Raw genomic sequence first — 21,432 nt, 5'->3', positions numbered from 1 at the left:
TATCTCTTACTCGTTAAATAAATATTCTCATCTATCGTATTCCTAATCATTTAACCGTAATGATCCGATCATATTTGCATACATCATTTGAGAAATAAGTTAATTAAAGAACTGAAATTATTGATTGTAAATAAACGACCACATCATTTACGAATAGAAAAATTAATTAAAAAAATCGTAAAAAATATTGAATATTACACAATGTACAGAATAATATAAAGTAAAGTAATACCAAGTACGTGCGTATTTCTCATAGTATAAGGTACTCTACTGTTATTATTTTAATATAAGAATTTAAGCGTGAATATTGAAAAACGATTATGGTTCTCGTTATTGATAATCAATGTTTTATAAACATATCATAAATTCATCTGTTTAAAAAATAGAAACTATTTTCTTTGTTATTATGTACATTTTTAAATAACTGACGCATGCATTTCATTTCATTAGTTAAAATAGTATTGGCACGAAACTCCCTCCTCGTAAAACCTACTACGATTTCATAGTGTTTACGATTCACTAACTTAATTTTAACTGATATGAATATTATTCAAGCGGTTATAACTAACTCAACTTATCTTTGAAATGGAACAATTAAGAATAAAAATGATAATGTTAATGTAAATGTAGCTAGTTTCTTTTTATTTTTACAAAAACGATAGTTTTTTCTTTTCCGTTATATTAGAAGGCAAAAGATATTTAACTTAATACAGGTAAGCTTTATGTATAGTGGAACAACATAACCTCAAGTATGAAATCTCTTTTTCATAAAACCATATAATACATTTTTTTACTATAAAGTTTTTGTAATTATTAAGCTGAATCACGTTTATTGCATAACAGTTCATAATAAATATATTACTAATTTAATAATTACTAATTAATTTAATAGATACTATAATCAGAAGATATTATTTTCTTTCTTAATAACTCGTTTTTAAATAATATTAAATTTTGTAGAAAATAATATTTTTACATTAGAAATTCACTTGATACATGTTCTATGTAATGCATAATTTTCATATATATTGTAATGAAATACAAGTAAACATAAAAATATGACCAATGACTATATGCTGATACTATTTACTATCATTGCCTTTACCATTGTATTGTTTTAAAAACAGGAATAATCAATTATGAACCAATTTACGATACTATGCTTCAAACAATCTACAATTTCAAGTAGATACTGGTTAGAAAGATGTTTGAGCCAATATTTGGTGTATCATGCAAGAGTATATTCTAATGGAATTAATAATCATAAAAATTACATTGTCAAAAAGGAAAATATCAGTAAGAAAAAAGCATTAAGGTTACAGATACTGCAAGATATTAAACAAACTAAACGGAAAGTAGAAGTAATTATTGACAAAGAAAACATTTGGACTGTACCAAATATTCTTTGTATGGGACGAATTGTAACATCGCCATATTTAAGTTACTTAATTTTGTCACAAGATTACCAGGTAAAACGTTATAATTAAATGCATATTTATTCATTATATTCATTATATATATTATTTGTTCATACATTATAGATAGCATTATGGCTATTAATAATTGCTGGGTTTAGTGATTTAGCTGATGGATGGATTGCACGTACATGGACATCACAAGCTTCTAAGCTTGGCACTTTTTTAGATCCTGCTGCAGATAAGCTACTAGTAGGTACTCTGTTCCTATCTTTGGCCTGGGTAGGATTGGTTCCTATTCCTTTAACATGTCTTGTCATTGCAAGAGATGTTGCCTTGGTTTCAGCTGTTTCTTACATAAGATACCAATCTTTACCTCCTCCAGTATGTATAGATTATAACATTATGAACAGAAAAATATTTAAATGATCATGCTTATTTACAAAATATGTTTCAGAAAACTTTGGCCAGATATTTTGATCCTACATATGCAACAGTACAATTAGCTCCAACATATATAAGTAAAATTAATACTGCTATTCAGTTGTCGTTTGTTGCTGGAACACTAGCTGCACCCATATTTCATTTTGTAAATCATCCAGCTTTAGAAATTTTTTGTTATGTAACGGCGGTAACAACATTAGCAGGAGGTGTAAGTTATTTAATATCAAAAAATACATACAAATTCGTAAGGAAAAAGACTTCAACAAAATCATCTAATTAAATACATGTATTAATGATTACAATAACATCATTTATTGTTTCTAAATTTATTATTTACTTTGTATAATAGACGTTATTTAAATATCTACTATGTATACAACTCAAATTAATAAAAACTTTGTTTTTATTTTATAATTCCTCTGTAAAAAGAGATTACAACTTGGCCTTTAAGTCTTGTACGTTATATGTTTCGTATGCAAATTCTTCGAAATTACTTGTATTGTAACAAACTCCAATATAATCAATTTCTAATTTGAAAGGCCCTGGCTTTTTATCAGCAATTGTAATTCCAAAATGTGTAAGGTAATTCTGACACATAGCATATTGATTTTCATTAATTTGTCCTTTTGTACCAAATACAAATTTTGAAAAAGGGACTCTAATTATTTGCCAATACGGGCCACCTCTTGTATACATTACATAATGATAACAATTATATTGCGTTATGTCCAGTCTTCCTTTTTGTAAAATATTTAACATGTAACATCTACCATCTCCTCTAACTCGTAAAACAACTTCATTATAATGTTCCCAATTATAGTAGTACTTTCGAGCAAAAGATTTATATCTTGGAGCTGAAGTGATATTGCAGTATCCAGCATTTGTAGTTCGACCGTCTTTGGATACACGAGTATCTAATATACCATGGAATACTCCAGTGCCATAAGACGACAGTTCTAGTCTAAAATTAGTAGACATTTTATCAATTAGTCTAAACCTTTCCAAGACGTAACAGCATAAAAAATATTGTATAGTTACGTAGCAGTTGAATAACCATGATGATAGTCCTTGTCAGAATTTACAATCCATTGATCCAAGGATTTTTGAGTTCCATCAAACTTCCATACAGCATTAATTTCATTTGCTGCAAAATTACATGGGTATATACTGTAGTTATCCCATATTTCTCGAATAAATAATTTACAGTTACTCTTAAATAAATCATAAGATTTCCGTAATTTCTGTAAAGAGGTCAAATTTTCCTGTTTATCAATAGGTTTATCGTATACTACCGGATATTGTGATCTAAATGGTTCATAAAACGTTCTTTTAATGATCAGAGTATTCCTACAATGAGGTTTTAGTATACGAAAAATACTATTTTTCATGTTTTCGTTTTCACAATTAAATTGAAATAGCAACTTCGTTAATCATCATAGAATTCACGTGTATTAAATATACAACAATTTCAATCAATGTGTCGCAGAATTTGTACAACTACATATTATATCATAACACGTAACTATAGCTTTCAGTTTAATTAAAGATCAATTTGTAATATTTCTTCTCCTTTCTTGTTTTTATAGCCGTTAAATTTTAATTCTAATTTTGATGGATACTACAAGTACCTTAATTTTTTGTAACTATTTCGACAAAAAATATAGTAATTTGATAGTACATATCATTTACTATAAATTACGAAAATGTAGTGAAATTTGACAAATTTTATCAGAAAGGAAATATCAGTATTTCTTAATAAGATAAAATATAATCATATATTGCAGTTAATAAAAAAGTCACTATGATAGAATCTTTTCTTATTAAATGATGGCGGTTATGACTACATTGAAGCTTTGGAACCAATGAAAGCAAATTCAATATAAGAATGGTGCTGTTTAGGCATAGTAAGTTATTAAACAATAGAAATTTAAGTTTTTTACGTTTGAAAAGTCATAACAAAAATGAAAATACATTTCAAGTTAAATTTATGTCGAGCAATACTGTAGAAAACATACATATAGAGTTATCTAATGGGTAAATATATCACGTGTTTCTTAACCTAAACGTTAATACTTATTATGATATTTCATCTTATGTATAAATAATACAGTAATATAATAGAGAAAATATAAGTTATTTAAATAAAATATATTGTTACGTGTTTTATTGTTCCATATTTATTATTAATTCTTTCAAATATTCCTTCAGATCAGAAATTATACTATCAAGTGGGAAATATGCACGATTTACATCTGGGTGTGTTACTGCTACGCTTGGCGATACATCAGTCATGACTACTGTGGTTAGGAAAAATGAACCATGCAATGATTCTGTAATTCCATTAACTGTGAACTACAGACAAAAAGCTTCTGCAATTGGACGTATACCAACAAATTTTCTTCGTAGAGAAATAGGTTACACAGATCACGAGATCCTTATTAGCAGAATAATAGATAGATCTGTACGTCCCTTATTTCAGCCAGAATACTGCTATGAAACACAAATAGTATGTAATTTATTAGCTATTGATGGAATTAATAATCCAGATATATTATCCATTAATGCTGCCTCTGCAGCTTTAAGTATTTCGGATATTCCATGGATGGGACCTGTAGCAGCTGTAAGAGTTGGTTTAATTGACGATACATATATAATTAATCCTACAAAACGTGATCTTCAGAAAAGTAAATTAAATCTTGTACTGTCATCTATGTCCAAGAATTTAATTGTCATGATAGAAGGATCGGCAGATAATATTTTAGAGCCAGAACTTCGAAAAGCAATAAAAATAGGTGTTAAAGAATGTCAAATAATTATACAATCTATAAAAAAATTACAAAATCATGTTGGCAAACCTAAATTACAAATTAACAAAGGCAGTGAATTAAACAATGATGTGGAAGAGTTTGTAAAAAATTTTGCAGAGCATGAAATACGTGAAATTTTTAGTTGTCATTCTCATGACAAAATTTCGCGAGACGCTGCTATTTTTGATCTTAGAGATAGGATGTTAGAAAGTATAACAAATCGTGGTTCAGATTTTATCCAAAATGCTGTAAAAGCTTTTAATAAAATTTCTAAGAAAAATTTCAGATCTTTAATATTTGAAACAGATATAAGGTAGTTTTTGTTTATAAAAAAGAAATCTAATTACGATTATAAATTACTGAAAATTATTGAATGTGTGTAAATAATTTTAGATGTGACGGTCGTGCAATAAATGAGTTGAGAGATATAGAATGCCAGGTTGATTTATTTCGGCCTCTTCACGGCTCAGCCTTCTTTCAACGAGGACAAACTCAAGTTTTATGCACAGTAACTCTTGACAGTATAGAAAGTTCTCTTAAATTAGATAATATCTCAATGCTATCTAGGTATGTTATATTACATTTATTAATATTTTAAAAATATATATTCAATATAAATAAATATTATTTTTTGCAGTGGTATAAAAGAAAAAAACTTCTTTTTGCATTACGAATTTCCACCATATGCTGTAAACGAAACAGGTAAACTTACTGGATATGATCGTAGAGAAATTGGTCATGGAGCATTAGCAGAGAGAGGATTGCGAGCGGTTATACCAAAAGATTATCCATTTGCTATAAGATTAACAAGCGAAGTATTAGAATCTAATGGTGACTTGCTTAAATAAGAAAGAAATTATTACTTGTTGAATAGATAACTTGTAACTTAAATACTTTCGTGTTTCACTTAAAGGCTCGTCTTCTATGGCTTCTATTTGTGGTGGTAGTCTAGCATTAATGGATGCAGGTGTGCCAATATCATCTCCTGTTGTTGGTGTAGCTATGGGATTAATATGTAATCCTCATGCTATTGAGTTAACGGATGACGATTACAAGATTTTAACTGATATATCAGTAATTTCATATTGATTAACATTTGAATGTAGTTAAAAATGAAATTAATTAATTTTTTATTTCTTATACGACCAGGGTATAGAAGATCATTTTGGAGACATGGATTTTAAAATTGCGGGTACAAAAAAAGGGTTTACAGCTTTACAAGCTGATATAAAAATAGCGGGAGTCCCTTTAAAAGTGATAATGAGAGCTATCGAAAACTCAAGTGCGGCTAAAAGTCAAATTCTTCATATCATGAATTCAGTAATATCTACTCCAGCAAGTAACAAGAAAGAAAATAAACCTATACTTGATACCATAGAAGTACCCATTCATCAAAGGGGAAAATTTCTTGGGATCGGTGGCTCGAACATAAAAAGAATTTTATGTGAAACTGGAGTTAATGTAAATTTAAAGAGGAAATAGAAACTTTAAAGATTCATTTTTGACAAAAGTTAATTTATTATTTTTTTTTTTTATAGATACATTCGCTAGACGATACAGTGTTTTCTTTATTTGCACCTAATCAAAATGCAATGAATGAAGCCAAAGAAATGATAAATGATATTATACAAAAAGATGTGGAACCAGTATTGACATTTGGTGACATCTATACTGCAAAAATAACTGAAATTCGTGAGACTGGGGTGATGGTTACATTGTATTCCAGTATGGTACCAACGTTATTACCTAATTCGCAGTTAGATCAACGTAAAATTCATCATCCTGACGTACTAGGATTGAATGTCGGAGATGAAATAAAAGTGAAATATTTTGGACGAGATCCGGTGAATGGGCGCGTTAGATTATCTCGAAAAGTGTTGCAAGGCCCAATTATTTTTGAAAAAGATTTTAATATTATTAAAAGTTAATAGAAATAATAGTTTGAAATTTTATTTGTATTTTTTTTTTTTAGCAACCAAATGTAATAATCTTTTTACATATTAATAGTAATAATGATACAATAAGAAATTATTTTACGTAATTGTATTATGTAATTTAAGTTCTATCGATATTTTCATTAAATAATGTAAGTAATATTTTGTTACATAATTATTAAACGTATATTATTTATACATTGAATCGACTTCAAAAGTTGTTTACCTTTCTTCAACAATCATTTACAAATTGGTGGAAAGGTTTCGATTTTTCGACTATCATAAATGTGAAGATTGACAACCATCGATCAATTAACTGATATCTAACTCGTTTAAAGATAGATTTCATTTTTTCCCCATTTTTTAGATTAAAGTTACAAAGATAACTACATCGAAAGTGCTTTATAGGGAGGATATTAAAAATGATTTCTCGTTTTCTTTATCGTTACATTTTTAGGCGGACATCTAGCTTCGTTCTTGGTATTGTTATCGCCTCGGCATTTTTTGAAAGAGCTTATGACCACGCTTGTGAAAGTATTTTTGAATGGATAAACGAAGGAGTACGCTGTTAATTTTTTCTCTAACATTAACTGTAAAATATTGCTTAAATTATTGGAAACTATCATTTACACGTAAAAAGAATTCGGAAATAATCATATTCTATATAACATAATACAGGATTTATGTTTATCGATCGATAAGGTTATATGTAATTAATGATCCGTTAGCTTATTTCATATGATTCGTCTTGTCTCCACGTTGTATTTCCCAACTGCGTGATTAACTCTATTTTATATATTACTTTCATGTCTATTATCTCTTTCGCAGAGACTTTGGATGCACATAAAACACAACTATGAAAATTCACTACAAACACAGGCACAGAGTGATCGTAAAGGAGCTGTCGAGGAAGAAACGTTAGACTTACAGAAAGTACCTGATGAGAATGCGAGAGAAGACTGAATGTTTTATACAAGAAGGAAATTGTACGTTCGATAAATTATGAAAGACATTTTCTCCATGCAAATACCTGCTGCATATTCGAGTTGTTGAGTTTCACGAGCATTGTAATATTCGATATTTCCGTATCATAAATGTAATCTTGTTCAAAACAAAACAAAGATACGGGTAATTGATAATTCTTGGTTTTGTATTAATAAGGATTTATAATTTCTGAAAATTGCTCAGAATGAACGCTTTTTACTCTCGGAAACACTGGGTTTGTAGTTGTATGACACAGCCACAGAGTATATGATTATATCTGAGAAAGCATGCAGAATGAAAGCATCATGATAGCAAGCAAGGATCATGATACTCAAAGGTTCTAAATCTTTTACCTTTGCGAACATAATATATGTATAACGAATAGCACGTTATAAAATATGTTACTACTAAACGCGTAGAGAATGGATCTTTTGGTAGTAACTCAGACCGGGAAAACCCGTTTCATTATCAGTTTCTCGTTTACCTTGAAATTCACAAAACGTTCCTAAACATGATGGGAACGGAGGAAGAGAAAGGTAAAGAAGTTCAAGGAATCTTTAGAAAAATACATACGTATGTAAACGTTGGCGATTAAATAGCCTAATGTGATTTTCATATTATCGTGTAGTGATCTATATAACAGGAAAAGACCATTCTCTCCTACACAAATCTATGGATTATACAATGTATCTATGCTTATACACTGTATAAGTATTTTTGGAATTTAGATACGCGTATGATGAGTCAAGTGACATGTGTAAATGTAGATATATGTATATGTAATGTCGGGAAAATCCCGATGAACTACAGGCAAAAAACAATAAAAGTGATGACGGTTGGGAAAGTTAGGAAATCTTGATGGGCCATATACCCATACTCCTTTACGATACTAGCTAATTAAAAAAGTTGTTCTTGACCATGGGTCATCCACATTTGTGGAACACATGTGTGTGTTAGGAATACCAAGGCCGTGGTATAAAAAGCATCTGTTAGTCAGTTTCGGCTAGAGTAGAGTGGCAGGAGAGTTGTAGCTGGAATAGCGAATGAGTAGCGAGTGATTAGTGAGTGATTAGCGAGTGATTAGCGAGTGAGTTGCGGGTTAATCGTTATTCATGAGTTGTGGAGTCGTTGTAAGTTGTAAGTTGTAAGTTGCCGAGTTGTTGTGAGTTGCTAATTGTACGTTGTAAGTTGATTTGTTAATTATCAATTTAGTTGTCTTAGTTACTACTCTCTTAGTTACATTACTGCCTTAAGATCACGTTAAATAACCATCGTTTTCTGTTTAAATCATAAATAAATAACTCTGTAGAGATCACTAACCAGAGTGAAGTTTCTGCACATGTGTGTGTGTGTGTGTGTGGCAATTACGTAGTAAACTTCTAAACTTAGCAACTAATTTGTTAATTACATTATTGTAGAAACGGGAAGTAATTTAGTTATTGTCACTTGTCTTATTCAGATGGCATTATTTATTTCAGTTTAGCAAATGACGTTAAATTAGAACTTGTAGCTTCCTTCATTTTATCCATCAACCGATATAATATCAAAGAGTGAGGTCATCGTTGCAGACATAACAGAGAAGATAGTAGAGCAATATATAAGTAGTATAATTTCATTTATTGTTAGTAATATGTAAAGTAAATCTGGTCGATGAAAAAAGGAAAGAAATTATAGGGTGTCCTGGACGGTACATAAATATAAACGAAACTATAGTTTGATGATGTGATAATATTCGCGCGTATTCTTTCAAATAGCAAAGATTGTTACATCGCATTGTTCAGCTCTAGCTGAATTCAAAATATTCTTGTCATTTATTACATATTTTGTATTATAACGAAATCCTCTTAAAAAAACTTACGTAGTTACTTACGATTAGCAACCTATTTTCTATTGTACTTCAACATTATTTACCACGAATAGCGTATTCCTACTCTCTTAATATCCTTTATTCATTTTTAACAAGAAAAAGATTTCAATACATTGTTCCTGTACACGAGAGAAATGATCAAACATACATGTTTTACTTTCAGGAATCCTCCACGATGAAGCTGTCGATCGCCCTCTCGATAGTGTTAATTTTCTCGCCGCTGATTGTAGTTGGAAATATTATTGCGATCGACTACGAAACGATCGTGAATGAGATCTGCGAAAACGAAACTTTAACATTACAATTCAGTAGTTCTACAGATTTTAATGAAAACAGTATCATTTCTCCTACTCTAAAATGTATCGCCATAAAAGGTTACGTTTCTACATTCAAGAATGGAGTTTTCAAAAACGTGCCAAATTTGAAATTCCTTGACCTCAGTAATAATCAGATCTCTTCGGATGATTTATTCAATTTTGGTAATCTTTCAAACGTGAAAATACTAAATCTCTGTAATCAAAATGGCTACCGAAATTATAGAACAATAGTAGACAGCGTGTATCCTGAACTTGAATATTTGAATTTAAGAAATGCTGGAATAGAAGAGTTACAATCGTCATTGAGTAATCCATTTCCAAAACTGAAATATTTGGATCTATCAAAGAATCGAATCCATTCCAGACAGTCTTTGTCGATAAATATGTTCTCCACATTAACGCACCTTGATCTGAGTAGCAACAATATTGACCAATTTTCATTTACTCGAATGGAAAATCTGTTGTCGTTAACGTTAGATCATAACGCAATTCAGAATCTTGAGTCATCCATGGGTATTGATCTGACGGGGCTGGAAAAGCTGGAGAATCTGTCGCTAGCGTACAATAAGATCTCGTACATTGATAGTAGTGCAATTGAAACAATGCCCAACCTTCGGTATTTGAACTTTTCTGGCAATTCTTTATCGCTTTTTAATTTCGATATGTTTAAATCAGTGAAATCTTTAGACATTCTTGTACTAGATAGTAATTCGTTGGATAATGTTCCCATAACAGCGCCTCTAAACATAACTCAACTCTCGTTAAATCGTAACAATATACGTTATTTAGCGATTAACACCTTTTTCTATCTGCACAGCTTAAAAAAGCTATTTCTAAGCGAGAATAAAATCCAGAGCATCCAGGTGGACGCGTTTCAGAATCAAGTGCTGTTAGAAGAGCTGTATCTGAATGACAACCAATTAAGTTATTTACCAATAGGTTGGTGTGACTCTATGAAAATGTTGCGATATCTAAATTTGGCGGGGAATAAATTCGCTTTGTTGGAATCAGTGATTTACTCCTCCGATTTGCCCGTGCAACACTTACACTTTGAACGCAACCCTCTTACGTACATTAATGGTACTTTATCTCGACTGATACCAGTAAATATGACGATTTATTTAAACGTTAATGTATCATCTCGGAGTACGTCATATGTACGTGCAAGTGCAGGACCATTTGACATATAGCAGTGATAGATAGAGTGTAGTGTTGAGGTATAGATATCTACTACAGAACCATGTATTGAATGATTTGTAATCTAAGAAGTTGTGATTATTAAACGCCTCAGGTTTTACTCTATAAATAAACATATTGTAATTGCTTAATAAAAAGGCTCATTGTATATTGCTCTTTATTCTTGCCTCTTCTTTCTTCTCCTGACATGCAAAACTCGATCAAAATATCTTATCATACTGTTTCAACTTTTAATTAGGATTTTGCAATATGTCTAGGAAAGGGGAGAAATTATCTTTCGATATCTCTTCGAATTTAATCTATTATTGATATCTGTATTCGATATCTGTTCGAATTTCAACGATGCAATTACTCAAATCTTTGACGCTACGTAGATGTATCTATTGCTTTGACAATTATCATTTAATCGGTTAAAAGATGAGCGACAAATACATATTTTGCGAAAGTTATTCCTAGAATGTATAAAATCGGTCGAATTAGTTGGGGATGCAAGAAATAACGTGTACTTTGTTACAACTTGAAAGCATACCTTGTTCTGGATGTACAGTGATCATATTCACGAAAGATGACAGGAAGATCCCAAACAGGAAACGTTTGAAACGATAACGACGCTTTTTATAGACGATGTATTTATTATTTCCGATTATTTCGAATAAGCTGACGCAACTGTCAATCGATATAAGAGGAGGAGGCAGCTGCAAATTTGCAGTAATTTCTTGTTTGCAGCCAGAAGAAACAGAAGAAAGTTCGCATAATGGTACGCATTCAATCATTCTTTGTCGTTTTACATGTTATTTCTTAAGACAAATAACCATACATCAAAGTTACCTGTTTTCATTTGTCTCTGTTTACATCGACATGTTTCGATATGTAATGCAAAGTATCAGCGCAACATATCCTTGCTTATCGTTATCATAAATGTTTTCTATTTTTTTTTCCAGAAAACCATTATATTGTTGAGTACGATTATAAGCATTACAAAATCCATACCGAAAATAAGTTGGGAACAGGATGCGGATCGTATGTGGATCACGTATTATAACGCGATAAATAACAAGCAACATCTCGTCGCATGCTCTGAAGAAGAGAGCATTAATTTGCACGGACTGGGGTTAGAAAAGATCCCTAAAGATCTGGTGAAGAGCAAGACGATACAATCAATATCGTTACATAAAAATAGCATCCGAAAAGTATCAATAGATGCATTTGAGGAAGTTCCTCTTTTGAAGTGTCTAAATCTCGCTCATAACTACATTTCTTTCGATAATCTCGAGATAAAGCACGACAATTTGAAAACATTAATTATAGATTTTCAAGTAGCACCAGAAATGAACGATGTAATATCTGCGAGCAATGCAAAAATAAGGTGTCCTAACGTTGATACATTGTCCTGGAGAGGAATAACTCACGAATTTCCTCTTTTGTGGATAAACATGTTTCCAAAGTTAAAACATATTTATTTATCCGACAGTCATTACATACAATATATCAACGAAACTGCCATTTATTTACTGAATTTGAGAAGTCTATACTTAGAACGAAATTCGATCGATAAATTCATTATGAATAATCTTGGAAACATCGAGATATTGTATCTGGATGAGAATCCTCTTGAGGAATTTTGGATAAACCCAATTTACCAAAGATTAAGAATTTTATCGTTATCTAACTGTTCGTTGTTCGATTTGCCAGAGTTAAATATTCGATCCTTAGAATCGTTAGATTTATCTCATAATCAAATACGTGTTGTACCGATAGATGCGTTCCAATACACGGTTTTATTAGAAAATTTGAATTTAGATAACAATGTATTAACAACGATTCCTCCTGTAGATCATTTAAATAATTTGAAAACATTGTCGTTAAATTATAACTTAATTAGGAATATTACGGATATCGTCACATCAAGTTCTTTAAAAACGTTGAATCTACGCGGAAATGAGATAGACAACATCGACGTAATGGAGTTTTGGAATCTGAAAATGTTAGAATATTTAGACATATCTCGTAATAAATTAAAATCATTGCCTCCGAAATGGCACAAAGGCATGAAAAGGCTAAAATATCTAAATTTGCAGTACAATAATTTTATAAGTATCGAATATATGTCCATCTTTCACATGAGTTATTTGAAAGAATTGTATATAAAAAATAATAGTATCACGTATATAGATCTAAATACATTATCAAGTGTGCCAAATAATTGTACTATATACGTGCTTTAAAAATGTTATTATTCTATAATTTAGCAGTATTATAATTGGTACCATACAGTATAATATAATAACAATTGTAATTATTATATCCAGAGTAAAATCATTTGTTTAGTGCAGCAATAAATTCGGAGAACTCAAGCCTGATAAGTTTATTTCTCTCTTCTTATCATACGTTTGCGCAAACATTACACGTTAGAGGGTTATGTAAAATTATCGTATGTATATAATATTCTTATCCCGGAAGATAATTTTCCTGGTTCAATATTTCGTCGTAATATTTATAAGATCCGTTGCTAAGAACTCTGTCGATCGAATGATCGGTGAAAATGACGATAAGCTTTCAACAAACGATAATGAATGCAATAAATAACGTTTGAGAACATTTTGATAGCGTTTAAGAACGATTTTGATCGAAGTATAAGAGATTTATGTTTTTTTTTTTTTTTTTTTTTTTGAAAAATAGATTGTTAAAGTTAAACGAGGATACGTTCAATGAAAAGATCTACGACTTGCGACCAGTTTGCTTGTTACAGGTTGAAGTTTTTTCTGTTTTTTTCTTTTACCATGCTATTTTACGATTTGTTTATAAAGAAACATTCGATAAATTGGTTTAGCGTGTTGAAGATAATAGGTGAAACTGTTCCCTATCTTCAAATGCGCTAACATTTCACTCACGAATGCAATATACACGTTTCTTCAAATTCGCCATTTCTCCAAGCTGTGTTCGGATTTTCGTTGATTATCTAACTTGCAATTTAGCTGAACATCATTACGAAAGAGCGCTTGGATTTCGATTATCACATCAGCCTCTTAACTCATTCGCTAGAAATATATTCTCATCAGTATTTCGTTTCACTGCTCACTGAAGAGCAGTTGGAGTTATCATTAGATTACGGTCGTTACAATATTGCATTATAAAATCTGCAACGATGCATTCCAAAACGATACAACGTCGTTACTCAGATGTCTCATGGCATTAGATATCTTCGTAACCCGAGCAAGGAAGCAGTGTTTGCGAGACGACGCATGCACGATCGCAGCAACGTGTTCGAAAAAGTAACGAACGAACAGCACTCATCGCCCTGCTACTTTCTAATCGATTTCCGAAAAGTAGGAGTTTATCTTTTGCATCTTTTAGCCGCTGTTCTCCGGTGATCTCGTCAGTAGAAAATTTTCCATTTCCTTATCTTTCCTTTCTCTCACAAACAGAACGATTCGAGTCGGTTCGAAATTCTTGGCCATACTGTTTCATGGAAGATCAAGTCGAAGATCAGAGGATAAGACGTGAGAAACTCAAATCCTCCTTTTTTTTTTTACATTTCCATTTACATTCCACGGATAGACCGCTGAAGTTCACGTAGAAGTGACATCTGGCAAATACATAGTAAATACGCAAAATGTATCAGAAGTAGATACTGTACGGGAGAAATTATCTAATCAGATACAAAAATAGATAATTTTATACAATTTCGTTAGTGTATCTTACAGTAGCTTTTATCTTAGATATCACTGCAATAAAATCGGTACTATCTTCTAAACTCGCGTAACCGCCTATCGCACACCAGTGACACACACTTACACGTATGTATTTCGATCGCCAACATTACAGCAATAGTTAATAATAATTACTCATAACAACAAATTAGTCACATCCTAGTCGTTATAGTCTATAATAAAGCTATTGAACAAGCTACGATAAACAAGTGATCTAATTTCCGGACAAATACTATATACGTAATAAATATGCAAGATAGAAAATACGTTTCTAAAACACACTTCTGTCCCATTTATTTAATCCGTTCTTATAAAAATTTGTCTAAACTTCCGCGTTCTAGAAGGTAGAAGAGGAAGCACCACGTGGCGATCTGCGCGTAGAACAGGGTCCTCCGGAAGCTCGGTTACAGTCCTGCAGTCCCTACAGTGTTGAATTGCATGATCATCGCTTCTTTATAAAGCAGCGAATTAAAATGTTGAGAACAGAAGGTGCTAAGTTGGTGATACGCGTTGAAGTAGAGAACAGAGCTTTGTTCGTTGCAGCAGTCGGTTGTTTAGAAGATCGTTTCTTTTTTCCTCGGCTGTCGCTTCTTAAAAGGTAAGCTCATCTTCCGAATAACAGAAAAAAAGTAGAAAATCGATCGCCAACCTTCTCTTTTAATTGACTTTTGAAAGCCAGTGAATCCTCTACCTCGTACTAACGTTTGCAGATGTTGTTCGTGCAGTGGAGGATCTTACTTCCGGTCTTCTTCAGCTCGCAAGTAGTACTTGCAATATTTGCGGGTACAAAGGAACATATGGCGGCCTACAAACTTTGCACGAAAGTCTGCATTCCGGGAACCATTTTGAACTTTAACAATACAGGCCTGACAAGAATCGGAGACGTTTTCGCTAATACCTCGGACATAAGGGAGTTGTATCTCGACGACAACAAGATCGCGTACATTTCTGATAAAGCGTTCGACCTGATGGAAGGGCTGGAAGTTTTGAGTATCTCCGGCAACATAATATCTCTGGAAGAATTGTCGTGGCTCCGCTACCACGCAACATTGCGGAATCTGATTATAAACAATAACAAGTGGAGATCCAAGTACGGCGATAAAGACGACATCAGCATCCCAAACACATTTGGATATTTTCCGAATCTGGAAGTCTTGTCGTTAAGAGGTGACAGTATTTCTCAATTCGACGTTCCCCTTGACAAATTCACGCCTAGACTAAAGAAATTGGACTTGTCGGAAAATTACATCCAGTCGTTTAAATTCCTCGACAATCTACCAGAAACCATGGAGATGCTCCTGTTGGAAAAGAACGGATGCCCGTGCCAGGTTCGAAAGCTCCCGACTAACATCAGAGTTGTGTTTCTCAACGAGAACGGAATAACAGAATTGTGCGGTGCACATTGCACGCACTCGCACTCGCTGTCGTTAAAAGAGCTCGAGTGGTTGAATATTCTGAACGTGTCCAGAAACAGTATCAACAGCATAGAGAGCGACGCATTCAAGGATACAATACACGTGCAAACGATAGATCTATCCCGTAATTACATAGGATCGGTGGCGGAACACGTTTTCCGGGGACTGTCTAGCCTGAAGGAACTTCGCATGAGTCACAATCTGCTGCAGATTGTGCCGAATATGGGCTCGTTGAATAGCTTAAGATACTTGGATTTAGCCAACAATTACATCGAGGAAGTGACGAATTTGAACTATTTGAAGTTGATCGAGACGCTGGAATGGTTGGATTTATCGAATAACCGCATCAAAGTACTTCCCATGATGCTAATTTATCATACAAAATCCTTTGAATGGAATCTTTTGCTGAAAAATAACAGTATCATGAACATCGATGATCTGTTTACGGATAAGTGTTTGGAAATACAGCTTATATTGCATCTTCAGAACAATCCTTTCTCGCTCTTCAAATTCAACACGTTAATGGTACACACGAAAGAACCTGTGCTGCCTAGCGTAGAGAGCAACACGATATTGACCGAGAGTTCAGAAGAATTCGCAACAGATTCTGAGGAAAACTAACGATCTCGATGCCGATATATCTTCCCATCCACGTTTCGTATACTGTACCAGATGATCTCGAGGTAAGTCACGCATCGATCACACGCTCCCTTTTCGTTGTATTATTTCGTTTAAACGCCTATGTGCGTCTCTGAAACGTTGCTTCTTTGGTTTTTAGGATTTCACGCGCGAGTTTCTACGTGGTTTTCAACGGGGCGACTACTCTTCACACGACTGAAATTCGAGAATCCAGCAACAAGAAGAAACGTAGAAGAAGAAGGTTCGTCGACATTTTTACATTTTTCATTTTTATTACCATTGCCGTCATGTTTCAAACATTAACGTTATTGTTGTTCCATTGCAAATACAACGTCTTTGTATTTTGTAAACGATTGATATAAAATAAATATTCGCAATACGTCAATCACGTTTACGTATGTATCTTACTTGTTTCGAGTTGTCAAAATTTGTATACATACATATAGCAATCGAGAAATGTATGGAAATATCATAGAAGCAAAGGTTTCGGTAAAGGTAAGGTTTCCCGGTATCGTAGAATTTTCAAACGTTTCTTCGAATTGCAATGATACGTGTTTTTCGCAGTTTTATCGAAAAAAAAAGATGATAACGTTAAAACAAAATTCGATTGTAAGATTCAAACAACGAACGTGGCATGTTGCGTTGAAAGTTGAAGCTTGCGATTAAAAGGAAAAGGATGATTTCGAAGATGAACATTCTTTTACGCAGAGACCAAATCGGAAACATAGTTTGCATTCTATATCACGCACATTTTCAATCATTTCATATAACCTTTTATCCCTACTAAAATTGAGAAATAGTAGATGTTAGGTATCATTCTGCACTTAATCAATATTGTTATGTATTATGTCTATTCCGTACCTCGTCCGTGTCTCTCTATTTACTCAATTGTCTAATAGTCGTTTATTATATTTTTGGTTAATGGTTTAGTTTCGATCTCTTTCACTCGAACTTATCGATTCGGTGAAGATGCGTTAAACTGTTTTCGTTGTATCCTTCTAGATGGCGACGATAGTCACGGACTATCGTATAGTTACTACAGTTAAGTATAAAAATACAGTACAACGCTGGAATACAAATCCTCAATTTTCTCTTGTGTTGTATGTTTCTGCTAGATATCACGTAGATATTTCACATTGAAACGATCGAGCTACTTAACGAGAATATGATCCTCAACCTGAGGTTCTTACGAAAACGAGCAAGGTCGTCGGTAGCGTATGCAACGATTGCGATCAAGAATATCCATGATAAGCTGCTATAATATCAACTTTGTTAGAATGATCCAGAGATTGCGATTCTTTTTGTCTTCTGAGAGGTATTTAAGCGACCGTCCTTGAGTTAGAGTAGCCTGTTACTCTTGGATTCGATCGAAGGATTCTTCTAACGAGCTTGTCATCAAATTCCTATCGAACTTTAAGATCGTTCGAGCGGTTCGTTTTGCTGAAATTGATCCTTTCTCAACCGATAACGATAACCGATAGGATGGTCTTGACGATGTTCGAGAATCTCGATCGGTACAACAAGAGATTCGAGGACCTGTTCCACGAACGTACAACAACTTTGTTTAGTTTCATTCGCAAGGAAACGATTGCCGAGCGAATATTTCATCGCAAGTTACTCGAAATTCCTGGACCAAATCACTCGATCTTATACAACGACTTTTATTATCAAAGGTAGTTTTACTCTCGTCAAATTGCCAATGTAGCTTCGCCTTCGTTGTTCGTCTTTTCACGCTCAAAATATTCTCTCAAGGATATTCCTGTGTCCGGGCTTGTTCTATCAACGTATACTGATTTTCTTTCGTTTTAATCCATTAAAGGCTAATATCGCGTTGACCCACCATATTTGCAATTTCTTCGATCAGTTCGCGTTAACGAATTCTGTTTTCTTTATCTGTAGATATATGAAATTTGCTATCGTCTTAAAACCTCGTAAAAAGCTTTCTTCTTTTTATATATCCTTTATAAATCTCTCGAATAGTTCAGTACAATTAATTACATTTTTGAAAAACTGAATTTTATTGTAGACGTGTCGATTTCGGTACATTCACCGACGATCGCTAAAATCGACCACTGTACTGCGTGTGTACGCGTGTTATTGACCGTGCGTGAGTAAATCTGTCGGATGATTTTTTTCGAGTCTTCTGGGCAGCTCTCTGAATAGCAGCTTGCAATTAATAGGTTTTAATAGATTTTCTATTCCGTACGAAGCATTGACATGGTTTCTAAATCATTGGAAAATAGGAGCATGCACAAATACTTCTTCTATTCATTGTGTACGATGTACTCAGTCGCGTATCATCATCGTATTAATGAAATTTCAAAATGTTTCAAATGTATAAAACAGGCAATATATACAGGGTGGTTGGTAACTGGTGGTACAAGCGGAAAGGGGGTGATTCTATGCGAAAAAAGAAGTCGAAAATATGGAATAAAATTTTTTTTTTTTAATTTTTCCATCGAGACAACGATCTACAGTGAGATCCGTGACAAAGTGCACGCGTACCGAGCGAAAATTCAAAGTCGATTTTCTCGAAAACAAAGCCTCAAACGAAAAATTTTTATTCTATATTTTCGACTTCTTTTTTCGCGTAGAATCACCTCCTTTCCGCTTGTAGCACCAGTTACCAACCACCCTGTATATATGAAATTTATATAGTACATGGTAAATGTCCAAATATCTTCGTGAGCCAATGTATAACATTATGATAAATCACCGATCGCTTCTTAATGGGATAATAAAGTCTTGGCAAATCGCGCTATTCTGAAATTCTGACGCCTCCACCTTCGTCTTGTGTAAATTCGAACGATCGTAAGAAGCGACGAAGAATGTTCCCCTCGTGGACGTAGCAAGATCTCAATTGTATCGATACAGGTTCATCGTTGTTCGGGGAAGCTCGAAGGGAGGAAGGAAGAAAGAACCGGGCGATATAAGCGTCTGTGATGTTTCGTCGTTGTATTTATCACGCGTTCCCCCTGCCACCCGTAGATCTTCAGCATCGTTGCCGAGTGCCTTTTATCAGTTGTAGCGAGATACATTAGGACGAGTGCGGAGCGTGTCGAGGTTTCACGAGCTGAAAGAAGGGCCAGCAAAAACGAGAGAAATGTTTTTCCACTTAAGAATCGTTCGTTCGATGGACCGTTAAAAGGAGGCGATTCTTTTTCCTCGTACATTGTCGAATAGCAAAGGAAAACGAAACGAGAAGCTGGACGAAGTTTGTCTTTAAAAACATCGCTGGATAGCTGCGAATTTCCATCGACGACGAATATCCAATCTAGAAGCGTGAAATCACATGAAACCACTGCTATCAAATATTTAGTCTCCTGGTGCAATTCCGTCAAAAGATCGATATTCTTATTATACTTTGAAAGTTACAATAGAAAAATACTTTTCCACCGTTGGATATTCCGCCGCTTCTTGTTACAACTGAAATCAATCGTTCTGCTTGATTTAAATTGAGACCAGCGAGTATACCTGCGAAGTTTCCATGTTGTATCGCTCGAAGATAAACAAACGAATGCGTAAACAGTTGCTGTCTGATAACAACGATCCTACGGTCGCTGCAACGCGGAGAGAGAAAAGCTGTGCTTACGGAACTCGGACGATCTCGTCGAGGAAACCTTGACACTGGCTCGTCTATCTCATCCATAGGCGTCCGTAGGTATTGGAATTTCTAGATCCGCGTTCCTTGCCGCTACGAGGGTCACGTAAGATCGAGCGGACGAGTGGAATTCGATTCATCGATCGGTTTCGAAGAACGATGTTGCGAGAGATCAATGGATCACGGACGAGAGAAACTATCTGGAAAGCATCGTCTTTTGACTTTTCTTTTACCTCGCGCATTTTAGGTTGCAAAGCGTAACGCGGGCTATTCAAACGAACGACAAAGGAGCCGCCGATGATAAAGCCGCGTGTTTGATTCAGGCGTTTCGGACTCGAGGAGCAACGGGGGAAGAAAATACGCGACGAGATGAAAGAGAAAGACAAAGAAAGAAAGAGATTGGTATCGCGTGGAAGAAGGAAGTGTTACGCGATGCAAGAGCGCGTTCCATCCAGTTAGATCTGGCCTAGGTTGACCAAGCCACCTAGAGAAGCGAGATGCCGGGGTGGGAGGCGTCCCTACTGATCAGGGGTGTCAGTTGGGGTGGAGGAAGAGGGTGGTCGAATAGGTGGAAACGCATGCGCTCCCTTTAGCCGGTATGCTGGCAGGGATGCTTCGCCACGAGCGAGACAAAGAAGCGTCTGCGACAAGGAGAACGACTGCCAGTGACGGAGAAAGACAGCTACAGAGCGCGTGCGAGGGAAAGAGATATCGCGAATGGGGAAAGAAGAGAAGGATAAAGAGGGAAGACAAGGATCTAAAATGTAAAAGGGAGATCGCGACCGTGGAAGCGCGACGCGAGACCGATAAAGATAAGCGGAGTGCGTCGTGTTTGCGTTGGAGAAAGAAAAATCGAGTGAAAGGGGTGAAAAAAGAGAGAAAGAGAGAGACAGAGAGGGAGAGAGGGCTAGAGCGACACGCAGCGATGGCTAGAACAGGAGGGAGGAAGCGAGGTCCGCCACGTCTAGGCAGCTCGAGAGACTCTACTCCCACCCAGCTCTCCTCTTCCTTGCTCGCTTTCTCTCTCTCCTCTTTCAGTGTTCGTTCGAACACGGCCCGGTACGGTTCTATCGCCCCGTGCTCGAAGGATCCTCTTCGTGAT

At 34.4% G+C, this 21,432-nt stretch overlaps 6 protein-coding genes across 16 annotated transcripts; 5 read left to right on the top strand and 1 right to left on the bottom strand.

The window, feature by feature from the left end:
* LOC100743121 (probable cardiolipin synthase (CMP-forming)) lies at nt 1–2,188 on the top strand. Of its 2 annotated transcripts, none has more exons than XM_012393599.3 (4): nt 1–262; nt 1,128–1,469; nt 1,542–1,799; nt 1,873–2,188. In XM_012393599.3, exons 2-4 carry the CDS (start codon nt 1,140–1,142, stop codon nt 2,137–2,139), a joined length of 855 nt encoding a protein of 284 aa, XP_012249022.1. In that variant the 5' UTR covers nt 1–262; nt 1,128–1,139; the 3' UTR covers nt 2,140–2,188. The 2 variants fall into 2 exon arrangements, with proteins under 2 accessions (XP_012249022.1, XP_003494789.1); XM_003494741.4 differs by lacking the exon at nt 1–262 and adding an exon at nt 301–713.
* On the bottom strand, nt 2,133–3,282 carry LOC100743240 (complex I intermediate-associated protein 30, mitochondrial). Its single transcript, XM_003494742.4, has 2 exons — nt 2,898–3,282; nt 2,133–2,820 (listed from the first exon to the last, which is right to left on the bottom strand). The coding sequence occupies exons 1-2, from the start codon at nt 3,245–3,247 to the stop codon at nt 2,292–2,294; spliced, it is 879 nt and encodes a 292-aa protein (XP_003494790.1). The 5' UTR covers nt 3,248–3,282; the 3' UTR covers nt 2,133–2,291.
* A 275-nt stretch (nt 3,283–3,557) lies between these two features.
* Nucleotides 3,558–7,739, top strand: LOC100742766 (polyribonucleotide nucleotidyltransferase 1, mitochondrial). 2 transcript variants are annotated; one of them, XM_033324548.1, is made up of 8 exons: nt 3,558–3,763; nt 4,068–4,979; nt 5,060–5,233; nt 5,304–5,497; nt 5,580–5,740; nt 5,816–6,127; nt 6,205–6,589; nt 7,429–7,739. In XM_033324548.1, the coding sequence occupies exons 2-8, from the start codon at nt 4,150–4,152 to the stop codon at nt 7,458–7,460; spliced, it is 2,088 nt and encodes a 695-aa protein (XP_033180439.1). In that variant the 5' UTR covers nt 3,558–3,763; nt 4,068–4,149; the 3' UTR covers nt 7,461–7,739. The 2 variants fall into 2 exon arrangements, with proteins under 2 accessions (XP_033180439.1, XP_012249015.1); XM_012393592.3 differs by having other exon boundaries at nt 3,558–3,893.
* Nucleotides 7,740–7,781: 42 nt separating this feature from the next.
* Nucleotides 7,782–11,125, top strand: LOC100742647 (insulin-like growth factor-binding protein complex acid labile subunit). Of its 9 annotated transcripts, none has more exons than XM_033324551.1 (2): nt 7,782–7,921; nt 9,615–11,125. In XM_033324551.1, the coding sequence occupies exon 2, from the start codon at nt 9,627–9,629 to the stop codon at nt 10,956–10,958; it is 1,332 nt and encodes a 443-aa protein (XP_033180442.1). In that variant the 5' UTR covers nt 7,782–7,921; nt 9,615–9,626; the 3' UTR covers nt 10,959–11,125. The 9 variants fall into 9 exon arrangements, with proteins under 9 accessions (XP_033180442.1, XP_024227938.1, XP_012249017.1 ...); XM_024372170.2 differs by lacking the exon at nt 7,782–7,921 and adding an exon at nt 8,158–8,532; XM_012393594.3 differs by lacking the exon at nt 7,782–7,921 and adding an exon at nt 8,574–8,760.
* Nucleotides 11,126–11,574: 449 nt separating this feature from the next.
* Nucleotides 11,575–13,325, top strand: LOC100742530 (leucine-rich repeat-containing protein 70). Its single transcript, XM_003494736.3, has 2 exons — nt 11,575–11,722; nt 11,907–13,325. Exons 1-2 carry the CDS (start codon nt 11,720–11,722, stop codon nt 13,188–13,190), a joined length of 1,287 nt encoding a protein of 428 aa, XP_003494784.1. The 5' UTR covers nt 11,575–11,719; the 3' UTR covers nt 13,191–13,325.
* Nucleotides 13,326–13,470: 145 nt separating this feature from the next.
* Nucleotides 13,471–17,117, top strand: LOC100743605 (toll-like receptor 7). Its single transcript, XM_003494745.4, has 4 exons — nt 13,471–14,465; nt 15,020–15,273; nt 15,386–16,773; nt 16,869–17,117. The coding sequence occupies exon 3, from the start codon at nt 15,386–15,388 to the stop codon at nt 16,709–16,711; it is 1,326 nt and encodes a 441-aa protein (XP_003494793.1). The 5' UTR covers nt 13,471–14,465; nt 15,020–15,273; the 3' UTR covers nt 16,712–16,773; nt 16,869–17,117.
* Nucleotides 17,118–21,432: the final 4,315 nt, after the last annotated feature.

Source organism: Bombus impatiens, unplaced genomic scaffold (genome assembly GCF_000188095.3).
Source record: "Bombus impatiens unplaced genomic scaffold, BIMP_2.2 scf_3721, whole genome shotgun sequence".
NCBI lineage: Eukaryota > Metazoa > Arthropoda > Insecta > Hymenoptera > Apidae > Bombus > Bombus impatiens.
Note: the sequence above shows the minus strand (reverse complement) of the source record. Positions and strands in the feature narration are given on the sequence as shown.